This window comes from Hypanus sabinus, chromosome 16 (assembly GCF_030144855.1).
Source record: "Hypanus sabinus isolate sHypSab1 chromosome 16, sHypSab1.hap1, whole genome shotgun sequence".
Classification (NCBI taxonomy): domain Eukaryota; kingdom Metazoa; phylum Chordata; class Chondrichthyes; order Myliobatiformes; family Dasyatidae; genus Hypanus; species Hypanus sabinus.
Window position 1 is genome coordinate 49,826,987 of NC_082721.1, and position 14,366 is coordinate 49,841,352.

The following is a 14,366-nucleotide window of genomic DNA, read 5'->3' on the forward strand; positions in this document are numbered from 1 at the left end:
CTTGACTTGCTGTGCAGAGCAAGATCAGTGGAAAACAAGGGACAAAAAAATGTGAATGATGTATATAATCATTATCCAGCATCATATTCAACTGAAAACTGCCATCTCAAATATAACAAATATTAAATCTCAGGGCAAGTCCAACTCTAATATGTTTCACTCTTTCACAATTTCTCCATTCCTTGAACACATTTAAAGAAACTTGAGCACCTGCCAAGTACACCACTCCATGACTTTCAAAAAAGTCATCCTTTCTTACATCTTAACTGGGATCAGAATAGCTAATACTACCATTGCATCAAATTAACACACAATACCAAAAAGTTCTTTGAATCTAATTCTGACATGCTGTGAACATTAAGTATTTCCAACTGAACAGTTGAAATACACTTCAATTGGTAAAAATAACATTAAAATAAAATATCCTTTAGCAGAATTAATAACCTGACAAGCCTATGAATGTAATCAGTGCAGGCAATTTCACAGACTAATTTTGTATCTTAAAATTACAATAATTAGGAACCCCTTTTCCTCCTGTGCAGAATCACCAATATTAAAGCAAAAGTAGTTTCAATTGTTCCAGTAAAGAAAAGCATGTTTACACTCCCAAGATACTTGTTATTTTGCTCAATAGAAAACCAAAAAATCTAGCTGACAACATTGGAACCTCCGCAATTAGTAGTGTCCACACATTTTTCATGCAAAATCAACAGAACTCAAAAATATTATTTCAATTTTGCAAGGATTATTCTATTCAATGACCAATCAATAGATAAATATCTTCATCATTTGCTTCAGTACTCACAAGTGAAAAGGATCTTTATCAGGATGAGGTTGAAGTACAGCGGGCCTGTGTGCTGGACAATGTGGAGATTAAGGAAGAAGTAGTGCCAGATCTTCTTAAAAACATTAAGACTGATAAATCCCCAGGGCCGGATATGATACACCCCAGGTTGTGGGAATTGAGAGAAGAGATCGCAGGAGCATCAGCTATGATCTTTGAATCCTCTTTGGCTGCAGGGGAAGTGCCGGAAGACTGGATAATGGCAAATGTAGTTCCCTTGTTTAAAAAAGGTAATAGGGAGAAACCTGGGAACTATAGACCAGTGAGTCTTACGTCGGTGGTATGCAAACTACTGGAAAGGATTCTTAAGGATAGGATCTTCGAGCATTTGGAGAAGTACAGTCTACTCATGGATAGTCAACATGGCTTTGTAAAGGGAAGATTGTGCCTCACGAGCCTGATTGAGTTTTTTTTTAAGAGGTAACAAAAGAAATTGATGAGGGTAGGGCAGTGGATGTGGTCCACATGGACTTTAGCAAGGCATTTGACAAGGTCCCTCATGACAGACTCATCCAGAAAGTCATGAGGCATGGGATCTGTGGAACCTTGGCTGTTTGGATAAAAAAACTGACTTAAAGGAAGAAAGCAGAGGGTAGCTGTGGAAGTAAAGTATTCTGCCTGGAGGTCGGTGACTAGTGGAGTGCCGCAGGGATCTGTCCTGGGACCCCTGCTATTTGTGATTTTTATAAATGACCTGGATGTAGAGGCGGAAGGATGGGTGAGTAAGTTTGCGGATGACACGAAGATTGGAGGAGTTGTGGATGGAGCTGTAGGTTGTCAAAGGTTACAAGAGGATATAGAGTTGGGCAGAAAAGTGGCAGATGGAGTTCAATCCAGATAAGTGTGAGGTGATGCATTTTGGAAGGACAAACCAGAAGGCTGAGTACAGGATTAATGGTCAGTTACTTAAGAGTGTGGATGAACATAGGGACCTTGGGGTTCAAATCTATCCATCCCTCAAGGTCGCTGCACAGGTTGATAGGGTAGTTAAGAAGGCTTATGGGATGCTAAGCTTCATTAACAGGGGGATTGAGTTCAAGAGTAGAGAGGTCATGTTGCAACTCTACAAATCTCTGGTGAGACCACACTTAAGAATATTGTGTTCAGTTCTGGTCACCTCATTATAGGAAGGATGTGGAAGCTATGGAGAGGGTGCAGAGGAGATTTACCAGGATGTTGCCTGGTTTGGAGAACAAGTCATATGAAGCAAAGTTAGCAGAGCTGGGACTTTTCTCTTTGGAGCGTAGAAGAATGAGAGGGGACTTGATAGAGGTCTAGAAGATTATGAGAGGCATAGATAGGGTGGATAGTCAGTACCTGTTCCTAGGGCACCAATAGCAAACACCAGAGGGCATATGTACAAAATTAAGGGAAGGAAGTTTAGGGGAGACATCAGGGGTAAGTTTTGTTGTTTGTTTGTTTGTTGTTGTTTTTTTTAAACAAAGGGTTGGGAGTGCCTGGAATGACTTGTCAGGGATAGTGGTGGAGGCTAAAACATTAGGGGTATTTAAGAACTTCTTGGACAGGCACATGGATGAAAGAAAAATGGAGGGTTATGGGGTAGTATGGGTTTACTACTTTTTTTTTAAGGATTATACGGGTCGGCACAACATGGAGGGCTGAAGAGCCTGTACTGTGCTGTAGTGTTCTATGGTTCTATGATTAAAAAGAGAACAGAGACCACCTCAGAAATAAGAAACACAAACCTTTAAAGGATACCCAAATACTGATCCCACGAAAATAGGAGAAGGACGAGGTCATCAGGAAGCTGTCCACATCCACTAAAATCACACCAAGATTAATCTCCTCTTCCAGGGTTACTGAAATAGTATACACTATTGTATATAATGTTGTGGACATCACTGAATCATGGCTGAAGGATGGTTACATGTTGTATTGGAGGGATAGGAAAGTAGGCGGAGGGGGTGTGTGGCTCTACTGGCTGAAGAATGGCATTAAGTCAGCAGAAAGATGTGACATAGGATCAGAAGATGTTGAATTTTTGTGGGTTGAGTTAAGAAACTGCAAGGGTAAGTTATATACAGGTGGCAGTTATATACAGGCCCAAAAGTGGTTGGGAGGTGGACCCCAGATTAGACCATAAGATATAGGCGTAGAAGTAGGCCATTTGCCCCATCGAGTCTGCTCCGCCATTCAATCATGGGCTGATCCAATTCTTCCAGTCATCCCCACTCCCCTGCCTTCTGCCCATACTCTTTTATGCCCTGGCTAATCAAGAACCTATCTATCTCTGCCTTAAATGCACCCAATGACTTGGTCTCCACAACCGCTCATGGCAACAATTTCCACAGATTTACCACCATCTGACTAAAGTAATTTCTCCGTATCTCTGTTCTAAATGGATGTCATTCAATCCTTAAGTCGTGCCCACTTGTCCTGGACTCCCCTACCATGGGAAATAACTTTGCCATATCTAATCTGTTCAGACCTTCTAACATTTAGAATTTTTGTATGAGATTCCCCCCCCACCCCCATTCTCCTGAACTCCAGGGAGTACAGCCAAAGAGCTGTCAGACATTCTTCATATGGTAACCCTTTCATTCCTGGAATCATTTTAGTAAATCTCTGAACTCTCTCCAATGTCAGTATATCCTTTCTAAAATAAGGAGCCCAAAACTGCACACAATACTCCAAGAGTGGTGTCACAAGTGCCTTATGAAACCTTTACATCACATCCCTGCTCTTATATTCTGTAGCTCTAGAAATGAATGCCAACATTGCATTCCCCTTCTTCACCACTGACTTAAACTGGAGGTTAACCTTTAGGGTACCTGGCACAAGGACCCCCAAGTCCCTTTGCATCTCTGCATTTTGAATTCTCTCCCCATCTAAATAATAGTCTGCCTGTTTATTTCTTAAACCAAAGTGCATGACCATACACATTCCAGCACTGTATTTCATTTGCCACTTTGTCCATTCCCCTAAACCGGGGGTCGGCAACCCGCGGCTCCGGAGCCACATGTGGCTCTGGAGCCACATGTGGCTCTTTTACGTCTGTGCTGCGGCTCCCTGTTGCTTTGGGAAATAATTGGTTGTGGCGACCCTTTTCCTGGCACATCCGAACCGACTCACAATTAGATAGCCTACGGGGGTTTGCGAGCACAGAGCTTTGGAGCCTCTGCGCCATGGGGGGGCAGGTTGAGGGAGGCTTAAAAGTGAGGCTGAAGATTTCGAATAAAGTTTTTTCCTTCGACTGCAGTTACCGACTCCGTGTCGTAATTTTAGCGCTGCATGTAGCACACCGCTACATGGTCAGTATCTAATTAAAATGTATTTTATGTTAGTTTGTTAGTTTTTGAAATGTAAATCTAAATTTGAAGATTATGGTGATCTTGTACAATCTAAATAAGACGTTGTGGCGACCCATTTCCTGACACATCCGAACCAGCTCACAATTAGCCAGCGTTCAGGCTAAGGGAGATAGCCTACGGGGGTTTGTGAGTACATGTCTTTTGCAGCATCTGCGCCCATGGGGGGCGGGTTGAGGGAGGCTTAAAAGCAAGGTTGTTTAGTTCGAATAAAGCTATCTTTGACTGCAGTTTACTGACTGCGTGTAGCACACCGCTACAACGTGTTTTTATCGCTGGCTGTCCAGAGGGGAGGTGCTGAAACGCTTTGTCGCGTGTCTGGAAGAAGTGAAAACTTTCCTGGGCAGCAAAGGGCTCAACTTTCCTGAGCTGGAACAGCCAGAGTGGCTGGAAAAGCTACACTTCATGGTAGACATGACAGCGCACCTGAACACGCTGAACACAGCTCTTCAACTGGGTAAGGACGTACAGCCCTGCACATGTTGGAGGATGTTTTGGCATTCGAGCGCAAGTTGACGTTACTTGCCAGAGATTTACAGAAAGGCACATTGTCTCACTTGCCCAATTTGAGAGAGTTCAAACAAGGTCACGACATGATAAATTCGGAGTATTTACATTCTGCAATCATCGCAATGCAAACATCGTTAGGGAAACGCTTCTGTGAGTTCAGAGAGGAAAAAAACACATTATCCTTCCCGGTCACTCCCCTAAGCATCGATCCATCCCTACTGAATATGACTGCATTGTCAGGTGTGAGTCAACCTGAACAAGTATGATAAATATTTTAATTGCCTATTATTTTACGTATATTCATATGTTTTCATTGTTCAGTGAAATAGTCCTTTTATTTTTCAGGTTGACAGCTGGCTGACGTTATTTTTGGTTTGCTGCTGGCGGCAAATTTAAGTTTGGCGTTTTTCATAAATACAAGGAGGACTCAAATAGACGTTGAGTATTTTACTTAAAAGTAACCTTCAACCCAACGTCTTTTTTTCGGAGTTCAAAATGTTTTTGTTGCATGCAGAAATGTAATTTCGTTTTCTCTGCAGGAGTTCATCAATTTCATAAATGCAACACATTATAGTTTGTTTATACATAGCATAAAGGCAAAACAAAACGTTGTATGCAGTGTTATTTCATTTTAAATGTCAAACGGGTTTTGCGGCTCCCAGTGTTTTCTTTTCTGTGGGAAACGGGTCCAAGTGGCTCTTTCAGTGGTAAAGGTTGCTGACCCCTGCCCTAAACTATCTAAGTCTCTCTACAGGCTCTGTGTTTCCTCAACACTACCTACTCCTCCACCTATCTTTGTATCATAAGCAAAGTTAACCACAAATCCATTAATCCCATAGTCCAAATCATGGACATACGTGGTAAAAAGCAGCGGTCCCAACACCAGCCCCCTTGGAACTCCAGTGGTAACCGGCAGCTAGCCAGAATAGGATGCTTTTATTCCCACTCTCTGCTTTCTGCCAATCAACCAATGCTCCACCCATGCTGTTAACCTCCCTGTAATTCCATGGGCTCTTCTCTTGCTAAGCAGCCACATGTGCAGCACCTTGTCAAAGGCCTTCTGAAAATTGAAGTACACCACTTCTACTGCATCTCCTTTGTCTACCCTGCTTGTAATTTCCTCAAAAAATTGCAGTAGGTTAGTTGGGCAGGATTTTTCTTTCGGGAAACCATGCTGGCTTTGGCCTATTTTGTCATGTGCCTCCAGGTACTCTGTAATCTCATCCCTAACAATCGATTCCAACAACTTCCCAACCACTGATGTCAGGCTAACAGGTCTATAGTTTCCTTTCTGCTGCCTCCCACTCTTCTTAAATAGCACAGTAACATTTGCAATTTTCCAGTCATCCGGTACAATGCCAGAATCTATTGATTCTTGGAATATCATTGCCTCCACAATCTCTCCAGCTACTCTCTTCAGAACCTGAGGGTGCATTCCATCAGGTCCAGGAGATTTATCCACCATCAGACCATTAAGACTACCGTCATTCCTGAACACCTTCTCAGTCATAAATTTCATAGCACATACTTCACTTCCCTGACACTCTTGAATGTCCAGTATACTGCAGATGTCTTCCAATGTGAAGAGTGATGCAAAATTTGTATTCAGTTTCATCTCTGCACCACATTACAATATCTCCAGCATCATTTTCTACTGGCCCTCAGTTCTCTTTCACTCTTTATATACTTAAAAAAGCTGTTAGTACCTTCTTTGATATTACTCACCAGCTTCCTTTCACAATTCATCTTTTCCTTGCTATTGACCTACCTAGTTTCCTTCTGCAAGTTTTTAAGAGCTTCCCAATCCTCTATCTTCCCACTAGCTTTGGCTTCCTTGTATGCCCTCTCTTTTGCTTTGGCTCTGACTTCACTTGTCAGTCAAGGTAGTGAGATTACAACAGAAAATAGGCGCGTCAAAAGGGCAATGTTATGACAGTCATGGGAGATTTTAACATGCAGGTTGGCTGGGAAAATGAGGTTGGTAATAGATCTCAAGAGAGTGAGTTTGTTGAATACCTAAGAGATGGCTTTTTAGAGCAGTTTATTATTGAGCCTACTAGGGGATCAGCTCTGCTGGATTGGGTGTTATATAATGAACCGGAGACAATTCGAGAGCTCAAGGTAAAAGAATCCTTAGTAGCCAGTGATCATAATATGATTGAGTTCAACTTGAAACTTGATATGGAGAAAGTAATGTCTGACGTAGCAGTATTACAGTGGACTAAGGGAAATTACAGTGGTACAAGAGAGGAGTTAGCCAAAGTAAATTGGAAAAAGGTGCTGACAGGGATGACAGCAGAGCAGCAATGGCTTGAGTTTCTGGGGAAAATGAGGAAGGTGCAGGTCATGTGTATTCCAAAAATGAAGAAATACTGAAATGGTAAAATAGTACAATCGTGGCTGACAAGGGAAGTCAAAGCTATTGTAGAAACAAAAGAGAGGGCATACAATAAAGCAATTAATGGGAAGATAGAGGATTGGGAAGTTTTTAAAAACCTAGAGAGCAACTAAAAGAATCATTAGAAGGGAAAAGATGAACTATGAAAGCAAGCTAGCAAATAATATCAAAGTGGATAGTAAAAGCTTTTTCAAGCATGTAGAAAACAAAAGAGAGATGAGAATGGATATAGGACCATTAGAAAATGAGGCCAGAGTAATAATAATGGGGAACAGAGATGAATTAAATGAGTATTTTGCATCAGTCTTCACTGTGGAAGACACTAGCACTGTGCTTGATGTTGTAGTGTGTGAAGGAAGAGAAGTGGGTGCAGTTACTATTACAAGGGAGAAGGTGCTAAAAAACCTGAAAGTACATAAGTCGCCCAGACCAGATGAACTGCACCCTAAGGTTCTGAAAGAGGTACTGTTAGAGATTGTGGCAGCATTAGCAATGATCCTTCAAAAATTGATTTCAAAAATCATGGTGCCAGAGGACTGGAAAATTGCAAACTTCATTCTACTCTTTAAGGAGATTGAAGTAGGATGGATAAACGGGATGCAGTGGATGTTGTATATTTGGACTTTCAGGAGGCCTTTGACAAGGTGCCAAACATAAGGCTGCTTACAAAGAGCACATGGTATTACAGGAAAGTTACTAGCATGGTTAGAGCATTGGCTGATTGGAAGAAGGCAGCGAATGGGGGGTAAAAGGATTCTTGTCTGGTTGGCTGCCAATGACTAGTGGTGTTCCACAGGGGTCAGTGTTGGGACCACTTCTTTTTATGCTGTATATCAATGAGTCCGAGTGCTATTAGTACCATGTAACCTAGTACTACCCGTCGCGTGGTCGGCGACTAAACCAGCTCCCCCACCAGGCTTGCCTGGTAAGGAGGGTGGGGGGCTAGACACCCTGCAAGATGAAAAACAAGACCTGTCAAAGGGCAGATGAACCCTCTCGTAGGATCAACGGCCATCTAACAAACAGGTGCCGTGAAGCACAGAAAAGGTATCCCTTGCATCAAAGCTTGGTCTGGCCATTCACAGCAACAGAACTTCCCCCAGCCATCTTGGACCCCACATGCCACTGGATCCGGGAGGGGCTGTCAAGAGGGTGGGTCCGGACCTGTGCAAACCCCCTACTCACCTAAAATCCATTCCTTTCTGAGGACTGGGGTCCCCATTAACTGACTGAAAGGAACTATCATCATCCTATGGGACGGATAGCCAGAGAAAGATATAAATGACTTAGATGAAATAGATGGCTTTGTTGCCAAGTTTGCAGATGATACAAAGATTGGTGGAGGGGCAGGAAGTGTTAAGGAAACAAGCAGGACACAGAAGGACATAGACAGAATTAGAGAATGGGCAAGGAAGTGGCAAATAAAATACAATGTTGGAAAATGCGTGGTCATGCACTTTGGTAGTTGAAATAAATGTGCCAATTATTTTCTAAACTGAGAAAATCCAAAAATCTGAAATGCTAAGACACTTGGGAGACTTTGTGTAAAACACTCGAAAGGTTAAATTGCAGGTTGAGTCTGTGGTGAGAAAGGAAAATGCAATGCTAGCATTCATTTTTCAAGAGGTCTAGAATACAAGAGCAGGGATGTGATGTTGAAGCTTTCTAAGGCACTGGTGAGGCCTCACCTCAAGTATAGTGAACAGTTTTGGGCTCCTCATTTATAAAAGATAGGGGCAGAATTAGGCCATTTGGCCCATCAAGTCTGCTCCGCCGTTCAATCATGGCTAATCCTTTTAGCCCCCTCCTAAGTCCCACTCCCCAGCCTTCTCCCCATAAATTTTGATGCTGTGTCCAATCAAGATTCTAGAAAGCTCTGTCTTAAATACACCCAATATCCTGGGCTCCACAGCTACCTGTGGTAACAAATTCCACAAATTCACCACTCTCCGGCTAAAGAAATCTCTCCGTATCTGTTTTAAATGGATGCCCCTCTATCCTGAAGCTGTGCCCTCTTGTGCTAGAACCTGCCCCCCACCTTGGAAAACATCCTTCCTACATCTATTCTGTCTGGGCCTTTCAATATTCCATAGGTTTCAATGAGATCCCTCCACATCTTTCTAAATTCCAGCAAGTACAGACCCAGAGCCATCAAACATTCCTCATATAATAACCCTATCATTCCTGGAATCATCCATGTGAACCTCCTCTGAACTCTCTCCAACTTCAGCACATCTTTTCAGAGATGAGGAGCCCAGAACTGTACACAATACTCAAAGTGTCTTATAAAGCCTCAGCATCACATCCCTGCTCTTGTATTCAAGACCTCTTGAAATGAATGTTAACATTGCATTTGCCTTCCTCACCAACCTCTCAGCCTGCAGGTTAACCTTTCTGGTGTTCTGTACAAGGACTCCCAAGTTGGTTTGCATCTCAGATTTTTAGATTTTCTTCCCATTTAGAAAATAATATGCACATTTATTTCTATTACCAAAGTGGATGATCATGCATTATCCAACATTGTATTTCATTTGGTACCCGCTTGCCCATTCTCCTAATCCAAGTCCTTCTGCAGACTATCTGTCCTTCCACTAATCATATCATCAGCAATATTGGCAACAAAGCCATCTATTCCATGCTCTAGACCATTGATACACAACATAAAAAGCTGTCCCAACAATGACCTCTGCAGAACACCTCTAGTCACTGGCAGCCAAGCAAAACAGGATCTTTTTAATTCCCAGTCACTGCCTCCTATCAATCAGCCAATGTTCTAACCATGCCAGTAACTTTCCTGTAATACCATGGGCTCCTAACTTGGTAAGCAGCCTCATATGTATCACTTTGTCAAAAGCCTTCTGAAACTCCAAATATACAACATCCACTGCATCCCCTTTATCTATCCTACTTCAGTCTCCTTAAAGAACTCCAACAAGTTCATCAGGCAGGATTTTCCCTTAAGGAAACCATGCTGACTTTGTCCTATCTTGTCCTGTGTCACGAAGTATTCCAACACCTCATCCTTAACAATTGACTCTGACATCTTCCCAACCACTGAAGTCAGGTTAACTGATCTATAATTTCCTTTCTGCTGCCTTCCTCCTTTCATAGACTGGAGTAACATATGCAATTTTCCAGTCCTCCAGCACAATGCCAGAGTCCAGTGATATTTAAAAGATCATTTCTAATGCCTCTACAATCTCTATTGCTACCCCTCTCAGAACCCCAGGGTGCAGTTCATCTGGTCCAGATGGCTTATGTACCATTAGGTCTTTCAGCTTTTTGAGCACCTTCTCCCTTGTAATACCAACTGTACTCACTTCTCTTCCCTCATACCCTTCAACATCTGGCACACTGCTAGTGTCTTCCACAGTGAAGACTGAGCAAAAATACTCATTTAGTTCGTCTGCCATCTTCTTGTTCCCCATTATTATTTCTCCAGCCTCATTTTCTAGTGGTCCTATGTTCACACTCATATCGCATTTTTTTAAAAGCTTTCACTATCCATTTTGATATTGTTTGCTAGCTTGCTTTCATATTTCATATTTTTCCTCCAAAAATTCTTTTTGTTCTCTGTAGGTTTTTAAAAGCTCTGACTTCCTTTGACAGCCACAGCTGTACTATTTTCCCATTTGAGCATTTCTTTATTTTTGGAATAAATCTATCCTGCACCTTCCTCATTTTTTCCCAGAACTTCATGCCATTGCTGCTCTGCTGTCATCCCTGTCTGCATCTCCTTCCAATTTACTTTGACAACTCCTCTCTCATACCATTGTAATCTCCGCTGAAATACTGCGAAATCAGACATTCTCCCTATCAAATTTCAAGTTGAAATTAATCATATTGTGATTACTGATCCCTTAGGGTTCTTTTACCTTAAACTCACAAATCACTTCCGGTTCATTACATACACCCAATCCAGTACAGCTGATCCCCTAGTAAACTCAGTGACAAACTACTCTAAAAAGCCATCTCATAGGCATTCAACTAACTCACTCTTGAGATTCATTACCAACCTGATTTTCCTCAATCAACCTGCATGTTGTAATCTCCCTTTTGACATGCCTTATCTATTTCCCATTGTAATCTGTGGTCCACATCCCAACTACTGTATATAACTGCCATAAGGGTTCTTTTATTATTGTGGTTTCTTAACTCAACCCAAAAGGATTCAAGGATTCAACATCTTCTGATCCTATGTCACATCTTTCTACTAATTTGATGCCATTCTTTACCAGCAGACCTATGCCACCCCCTCTGCCAATGTTCCTACCCCTCTGATATGTGTAATCTTGGACATTCAGCTATGACATACAATGGACATACAACTATCCTTCAGCCACGATTCAGCGACGGCCATAACGTCATACCTGATGGTCTGTAATAGTGCAACAAGATCATCCACCTTATTTCTTATAGTCCGCACACTGAGATGTAACATTTGCAGTACTGTATTTGCTACCCTTTTTGATTCTACATCCCTAATGCACTGGTGCTCACCCTGCTGGCTGCAATTTTGTTCAAAGATCTGCCTACCCTTCCGGACAGTCTGACTGCATGCATTTTTGCTTTTTTTTTAACCATCCATCCTTTCCTGAGTCCCTTCACTCAGTTCCCACCCCCTTACCCAATTAGTTAAAACACACCCCAGTAGCTCTAACAACACTGCCCACAAGAATGTTGGTCATGCTCCAGCTGAGGTGCAACCCGTCACTTTAGTACAGGTTATACCTCCCCCAGAAGAGATTCCAATGATCAAAGAACCTGCAGCCCTGCCCCTGCACCAGCTTCTCAGCTGCACATTAATCTGCCAAATCAGCCCATCTGTTTTGTACAGGTCATACCTCCTGTAGAAGAGATCCCAATAATCCAAGAACCTATGCCCTGCCCCCTGCACCAACTTCTTAGCCACACAATTATCTGCCAAATCCACCTTATTAGAGTGGTCATTCTCCATCAAATGGGTCTGCCTCTAGGAAAGTCAGGCCCAATTGAAGTGTCAGGGGCATACTTTCCAGCAGGGGTCACTAAATAACAATTACAATGATCCCTCCTCAAGTTTCCCTTCTTGTTGCTGAGGTCAATTGCAGGACCACCAACAATACCAGGTTGAGGGAAACTAAACTAAGAATTAAAACCATGCAGTACCCACTGCTCAAAATGCTTTTTAATATTACCCACAGTCCAGTTATCAAATAATGCAAAAGCAGCAACTTTTTTTCAAAACAACTTTCCAAAAGAAAAAAAATTACTCGTTTCACACTAAATGCAAAACATGAGTAGCCATTTACACTTTCCTGATCAATCATGTGGTAATTTTTTCTTGGATGTAATATAGCTCAATTGTTTGATTTGTCACACTTCAGTTCATCGATACCATTGTATAAAATAAAAGATGTTATTAGAGCTGAGCTTATTTCAAACACTAGAAAATCTGCAGATACTGGAAATCCAAAACAGCACATACAAAATGCTGGAAGAACCCAGCAGGCCATGCAGCATTTCTGGAAAAGAGTAAACAGTTGACATTTTAGGCCAAGACCCTTCATCACAACCCACCTGATGAAGGAACTCAGCCCAAATCATCGACTGTTTACTCTTTTCCATAGATGCTGCTGCCTGGCCTGCTAAGTTCCCCCAGCATTGCGTGTGTGGCGTTTATTTCAAAGTTTGGATTCACTTCAAATTATATGCTTGAAACTAAATTTGGCTTCACCTTTCTTCTATTCACATTGTTTCAAGTTCTAATATTTACCCTTCCTTGATGAATACTTTATATTTCAGCATTTTACCCTTAGAAAAACTAATAAAGGCATTACATAAATTAACTTCACAGTAAGTGGTTTTAGACTGGCCTTACAACGACTTGTTCAATATTTTTTTAATTCTGTGAACAGTCTACCCTCCACCACCACAGACACACACACAGAATCTCAAAAACTGACAAACTGAAAAAAGTGACTTAAATACTCTTAACACAGCTGTAGAGATTGTCATAGAAATAAGCATGCATTTTTAAAAACTGTGATAATGAGCAAAAGTTAATCTTAGCTCATTAGACATCTTGGCAAAAAGTCTTAAAACTGTAACGTTAACTCTGAACTGATGAGTGGTTCCTATACTTTGATTTTATATGTTCTTCAGAAGTCTAGGTAACAACTGCTTCTTAATAAGAATTGCACAAACAAGTTGTCAATTCAGTGTTCTGGAGCTGCTCTACTGCTCCTATGTACTCAACACCAAAACCGTGTGCACTGCTGTGTCATGGTTGTTTTGGTTTGTGCTGCCAGTACACGTTTCAACTTACACTCTTTCTAATTTCATGCATCATGTATAGCTCTCCGGTTATTCACTCCATGCTGAGCTTAAGCTTGTCAAAAGGAGGTTTATTAACCCATCAAAGTCGGAAAGCTCTCACCCCTTGTCTGCCCCGTTAAAGATCACAAGATACAAGTGAGGCAAGTGGATATTCTGTTGGTCGATCGGGCCCTGACAAAAACTTTGCTCCCGAAAGCATCGTGTAGCTCGAGAAAGTGTCCTTCAGACCCACTACGCCTGCGAAAGGAACACCATGAGCCGGCTGACTGGCTTTCGGCGACCTAACAACCGCAGGATCACCGTGGTTTCCTATGATACACGCGTCCCGAACCCCTGGAAAAGGAAAGCTCCTGTTACACCCAGGCGCTTCCACGGACTGTAAGGCAGTCCAGTGCTTACAAGCTTCTTGTCCCTTCCCCACTCCATGTTAGTCTGGATGGCTTTGCACCCGGGCCTGAGCCTGGGCCTACAATGCCGCTCTCTGTCCCGCGGCCTGGTCCGAGTGCGCCGCGGCTCTTGTTATCCCCGCCCTCTCCTTCGACTTCACTGCATTTTGAGGCCGAAAAGCTGGGCCCAGTGCAGTGCAGACAGACCTACCGTCTGCTCAGAGTCGATGTCTATGCGAAAGGTTTGCTGCTGGAGGGTCTTCAGCGTGATCTGCATCGTCTCCCTCTCCCGCTCTCGATCCGTCTGACTCTAACCCCTTGCAGCCGCTCAGTCACTCAGAGTGTCAACGTGCGCGCACTCGATGCCATCACGCGTCTTCGTGCTCGAAATGCTGCGTCATTACGCTTGGGCCGAGCGAGGATGTTGCTGCGTTCTCAGACCACGAGTGCGGAATGTCGTCGTCGTGGAGCGAGCACGCTCGGCCCCGCCTCTCCACCTGCTGCATGTGGCACGTGATCAACGCGCCACCACCATCTTGGCGACGGAGAGATCGTGCGCGGTTGGAGTAGGGAGTCGCTGT

General features: G+C 42.8%; 1 protein-coding gene across 2 annotated transcripts in view; it reads right to left on the minus strand.

Annotated features, from left to right (window-relative positions):
• Positions 1 to 14,151, minus strand: part of LOC132406281 (UV excision repair protein RAD23 homolog B-like) — a 97,957-nt gene extending 83,806 nt beyond the window's left edge. For both annotated transcript variants that reach the window (XM_059991706.1, XM_059991705.1), the window contains exon 1: positions 13,997 to 14,151. In XM_059991706.1, coding sequence (XP_059847689.1) covers positions 13,997 to 14,062 — 66 coding nt within the window. In that variant the 5' untranslated portion in view covers positions 14,063 to 14,151. The remainder of the gene's footprint in view (positions 1 to 13,996) is intronic.
• Positions 14,152 to 14,366: the final 215 nt, after the last annotated feature.